At 36.6% G+C, this 5858-nt stretch overlaps 1 protein-coding gene across 1 annotated transcript; it reads left to right on the top strand.

The window, feature by feature from the left end:
• The first annotated feature begins 1847 nt into the window (after positions 1-1847).
• LOC141141339 (olfactory receptor 5AP2-like) lies at positions 1848-2780 on the top strand. The gene has a single exon (XM_073629009.1). The coding sequence runs from the start codon at positions 1848-1850 to the stop codon at positions 2778-2780; it is 933 nt and encodes a 310-aa protein (XP_073485110.1).
• The last annotated feature ends 3078 nt before the right edge of the window (positions 2781-5858 follow it).

The raw sequence follows: 5858 nt of genomic DNA on the forward strand, positions 1-5858 counted from the left end.
GATGAGAGTCCTCCTGTACTTGAGCGCTTGAGACCTGCATATTGCATAAGGGGTCAAGGGGTCATCTATTATTGGTGTTTGTCACAGAGGGAGAAGTAGAAGGAATTTATGCACATGCACTTTGGGAGTGAATTGAAACAAAGGTTGGTGAAGAAAAATCACTTTATTGTTAGCACTCTACTGAAGATACATTTTCACAACAAGGATATGCTTATATGGACTGTATGGACATGGATTTCATTTGTATTTCTATAGCACTTAAAATAATGACACATTAGCATTTAACTAGACATGTGCACTGCCAAAAATTTTATTCGTTTTCGCTGCATTCGTTTTTCTTTTTGGTTTGCTTTTCGGTGATTTGTTATGATCATAATTCGTAAATTCAAAAATTCTAAAATCCGAAAGTAAGAAAGAAAATCCAAAAATTTCAAAGAATAACTAACTAATAATAACTAACTATTAAATTATAGGTATTGGAATTTTCTTTCAAATTTGGCTGTTAGTAAATATAATGAATTCGAATTTATCCGAATACATGAATTATCTGAAATAACGAATGCCGCATCTAAACAAATGGAACGGAATGAATTAATAATAAATAATAATAAAAAGTTTTTATTATTGTTATTGTTAATTATTATTAATTATTTACATTCCATTTGTTTAGATACAGCATTCCTTATTTTAGATAATTCGTAACTTCGGATAAATTCGTATTCGTTACGTTCACTAACAGCCAAATTTGAAAGGAAATTCCAATACCTACAATTTAATAGTTCATATCAGTTAAGTTATTATTAGCTAGTTATTATTTCAGATTTTCTGGTTTTCAGATTTTCAAATTTCGAATTGACGAATTTTGGAATATTCAAATTTACAAATATTCAGAAAAAATTGTTAAACGGGTTTTCGTTAATTTGGATATTTCCAAACAAATTTGTCGAAATTTGTTAAACAAATTCAGAGCAAAACAAATTGCACATGTCTACATTTTACAATAGTGTGAAATGTAATGGTTACATAATAATTTTATAGTTTGGTTAATTTAAATTTTAGCACCACACCAATTTTATTTAATTTCCAGTTTTAGATACACTTTATGCTTGGGCCTCAGATTCTAGACATCACATGATGAAATATTTATCCACTTAAAAAACAAAATGATTTGTATATGTTTTGGTGACATTTTATATCCAATATATGTTATATCTAACATTCTGCCTAATGATTATTAAAGGAAAGTATAAGTAGCATTTTGCTTTTTAGATTTGTCTTATTGTTTATAAGTTGTTTGCAAGTCAGTATTTTTTTAGTTATTTACAATTCTTCCATTAGTACCTAGAATTGCCTTTATTTTTTAATAGGTATTTGCATACACATTTTATTTTGAGTTGGTATTATCTTCTACAAATATAATTTTATGTTTTCAATGGTAATTATTTTAACTTTTGCAGCTTTTACTAATTGCTCTCCTACTGAAACCTCCCAGTATTACTTATTGTACAATTCTGTGCAGCATATCAATTGGATGTATTTTGTACATAAATAAAGTATACAGTATCCAGCTGCAACAATACAGCATTAAACTGTGACTAGCTATAATTTTGCTCAACCAACAGCAAAAGTTTCAAACCCAAAAATCAATAAAAACATATATAATAAAAATACCCGCTAAAATGTTTATGTTTTGTGTCTACAAAATGGACATAACCTGGTAGTCTAAGTATACTAGTGATTTATTTTCTGATTGAAGTTTTCCCTCATATAGATCTTTCTCATTTTGTCACTAATACCACAAAGAATTCCACTGTGGGCCAAGCAAACATTATTAGAAAAGTGTTACCATGGCTACTGAAAACCAAAGTACAGTAACAGAATTTATTCTACTTGGACTTACAGACAATCCCAACATGCAACTATGGCTGTTCCAGATATTCTCACTTGTCTACATGACCACGCTGGCTGGCAACATTCTCCTTTTAGTGGCTGTCAGAACAGACAACCATTTACACAACCCTATGTATTTATTTCTTACTAATCTGTCCTTCTTGGACATCTGTTATACATCAATCATTGTGCCCAAGATGCTACTAAATATTGCTTTGTCCGCAAAAAACATTTCATATACTGGTTGTGTTCTTCAGGTTTACTTTTATCTTTTTATGGGTGAGACAGAGTGTATACTATTGGCTTTCATGGCCTATGACCGATATGTGGCTATCTGTAATCCCTTGCGTTACAATGTTATTATGAATATAGTCTCATGTACAAGGATGATTGGCTTTTCTTGGATGGCTGGGTGTAGTATAGCCTCCTTTGATATATATTTTATATGCCAATTAAAGTTCTGTGGACATATCACCATCAATCACTTCTTTTGTGAAGCTCCATCCTTACTTCAGCTTTCTTGTGGGGACATCACAGTGAACAACATTATAACGTTGGTTGGTGGGTCCATATTGCTTTTAATTCCCTTGTGCCTCATCCTCTTTTCATACATACAAATTTTCTTAGTCATTGTAAAGCTCCCTTCTGGGCAATACAAAGCCTTCTCTACATGCATATCCCATCTTATCGTGGTGACTATCTTCTATGGAACGGCCATATTTATGTACATGAGACCAAGGAATTCAGATACTGAAGTTACAGACAAGATGGTGTCTGTGTTCTATACAATTGTTACACCAATGTTAAACCCTTTGATCTACAGCCTAAGAAATAAAGATGTTCAAAAGGCTATTGGACAGTTGGGAAGGTTTACAATTGTGCTAAGGTGACAAGCCAAACTGGATAAACCACTTGAAAGCTGTTCATTCATCAGACCCAATCTCCGTAAAAAAACATTGGAAAAATATTTAGGTTGGCAAATTAGCCATACAGTTGTCAAATTAACCAACACATACTGACACTGCTAACTTTTATCTGGGCATCTGGCTTATCATTTAGTGTATTTCTGCTCATGAGAGGGTTAAGCACCGAAAAGCCATGTGATGATCTGTGCACACTAACTTTTATGGTCAAAATGCCTAAAAAATCTATAAAAGCTTGTTGTAAATTCAGCTGATGAGTAGTGATCAGCAAAATTGACTGATTTTGATTTGCCAAAATTGTGGTGAAACAATTATCAGTAATTTATCAGCATTACGTTTAGTAGGAAAGGCAAAATTAGAAGGGTTTCTTAGGGTTAGAAAAGTGTCATTAAACTATGGTGGCCTTGCTTTTTGGCAAGCCTAAAATGTTATATATTGAAAGAAAACAATGTATTCAAAATTACTTTACAAGGTAAATAGTCACTAATGCCGCGTACACGCGATTGTAAATGCTGCCAGCAAAACTCTGATGAGAGCTTTTGGTCTGAAAATGCGACCGTGTGTATGCCCCATTGGACTTTTGCTGGCGGAATTCCAGCCAGCAAAAGATTAAGAGCATGTTCTCTATTTTTCAGTTGGGAAAAGTTCCTATCCGAAAATGCGATCGTCTGTATGCAATCACGCATGCTCAGAATCAAGTACGAGACGGAAGCGCTCGGTCTGGTAAAACTACCGTTTGCAATGGAGATAGCACATTCTTCATGCTGTACATTTTTGGATCTTTTAACGCAGCACATTCTTTTGTTCTTTATAATGCTAGAAGAATTAACTTGTTTTGCTGCTGATATTCACACAGAGTTCTCACAAACTTATTTATTTATTATTTCTCGTGATCTCCTGAATAATCTTTTTTGTTTTTAAAGCCAGATCTCCATAATAATGTTTAGAATTATTTTTTAGAGTCATCTTTTTAATTTCTTTTTTTTTTTAATCAAAATCTCCTGTTTTTGATTATTTTTAAATTATTTTCTAGTGATCTCCATAATTTATTATTTTTTTGTGTGTCAAGTTTCCACAACAACATTATTATCTTGTATCATTATATCATTTTTTTTTAAAGCTCAAGGAGGTTGGTTGTTGTCCCTTGTTAATTTGACATTGGATTTTTAAAATGTACCTGCCTACTCACAAACAAAATGTTCTTTTTGAAGAAAAACACATAGGCAAGTATTTTCATATAAAAAAATCTCCATTTACTCTAGCTCATAACAAAATAAAGGGGAAAGCAACGCTGGAGAAACTGCTTGAATTTGCGAAGCCTTTGTACCCCAGGGCACATATCAATTCTTTGTAACTAAAAATTGGTAGCCTGAGAAGTCCATATAATAGGGAGCACAATCTGGTCCAGGACTCCCAGAGATCAGGAACAGCAGAAGATGACATATATGTTCCCAGGCTGTGGTACTACAACAGCCTGCATCTTCTGTCAGACCAGACTGAACCCAGGCCATCACTTTCATGTCTTCCTTGTAGCCTTCCCTCCATGCCTCCATGCAGGCTTCCCTGCAGGCTTTTCTGCAACCTTCCTTGGAGGCTGTGGCTCTGGAGGTGGACTTGTGGCAGGAGGAGGAGGAGGAGGATGGGCGAGCGTACATAAGTGCTTTTTCTCACAAATTTGACCCCTCAACCCCTTCTGAAGTGCCTGAAAAATAATGTTCTCACACATGAAGCATTGGCCCTCCTCCATTTGCTGCAATTTTGCAGCTACATAGCAGCCATAGGCCTCTTCAGCATCGGGGGGTGTTTTCAGGGCCGCATTAGCATCCTTAATGAGGCCTACTGCTGCCTCCTCCATGTTACTCCCCTTCCTGGCCCTTTTTGTTGTAAGGCGGAGGGGAGGCATCTGGGATTGGGTGAGGCTACTGGGCCTGGCCACCTCCTGGCTGACACTTACCCCCACCTCCTCCTGGCTGACACTTAGCCCCGCCTCCTCCTGGCTGCCACATTCCAGAGCCTCGTCCTGGCTGAGGTCTTCCTGTGTAAGAAAAAGGGACATAGTTTTAGTTTTTGGTTCATCAATCACACACAATTTTCAGCTCATGACTGTTGTAAATTGAATGTTAATAAATAGAAAAGACTATCATTCTGAGCCCGGCATTTTTCATTCTTGTCCCAATCATTTTTGGCCCCTACTGTCTATTGATATGTCAAACACTTTTTGTTCAATCATTCATTTGTTATCAATAATAACAACAATAGTTTTCGGGCAATAAATATGTTCAAAAATACTATACCTGGCTCCAGCTGGGCTCCTCGACTTCTTCCAGGATGGAAGGCCCAGGTTGGTCCTCGGAAGCCTTAGCTGGGGTTGATGGAAGGGTGGATGGAAGTATAGAAAGTGATTCCCTGGCTTCAATCTGCTCTTCCATAAACCCCATCCTGTTGTAGTACCACAGACTGGGTACATACACATCCTTTGCTGCTGCTCCTTATTTCATGGAAGCCTGGACCTTATTAAGCTCCTTCCTATATGCGCTTCTCAAGCTACCAATTTTCTTATCCACAAACTCGATGTCTGCATTAGGGACCTGCGTCTTCACAAATTGCACCAGTTTCTCCAGCGATGCCTTCCTAGCTGGTTTATTTTGATATAAGGGGTTTTTAACCTCCCACAAATTTCTCATATCCCTGTTTCTGTCTATGAACTGGCCCATCAATTCAGGTTCTTTGAATTGTTTCATATTTGCTGCAACACAAAACACAAGACAAAAACACTAACATCAGACTAAACTTTCCTAATCTTATCCCAATATAGGCCTCAATCTAGAATCAGTATAGGCCACTGATGTCCCAAGTTCAAATGTTACCTTCGTTCTCATGATCGGCATTTCCTCCACTCACAGATCGTACATACGACACACGCGTGTTAGCTTTATATACCCTGTGCATGCGTGAAACTGCACATGCGTGAAACTCCGCCCGCGTCGCCTGCCCCTGACGTTCTTTCTAGAATATTTCCCGCCCCTTCTCTTTCATCGCAGTGGG

Source organism: Aquarana catesbeiana, linkage group LG04, assembly GCF_042186555.1.
Source record: "Aquarana catesbeiana isolate 2022-GZ linkage group LG04, ASM4218655v1, whole genome shotgun sequence".
Classification (NCBI taxonomy): Eukaryota; Metazoa; Chordata; class Amphibia; order Anura; family Ranidae; genus Aquarana; species Aquarana catesbeiana.

What these genes read in the sequence shown, in the direction of transcription:
- LOC141141339 (XM_073629009.1), top strand. Translation starts at nt 1,848, where the DNA reads ATGGCTACTGAAAACCAAAGTACAGTAACAGAATTTATTCTACTTGGA.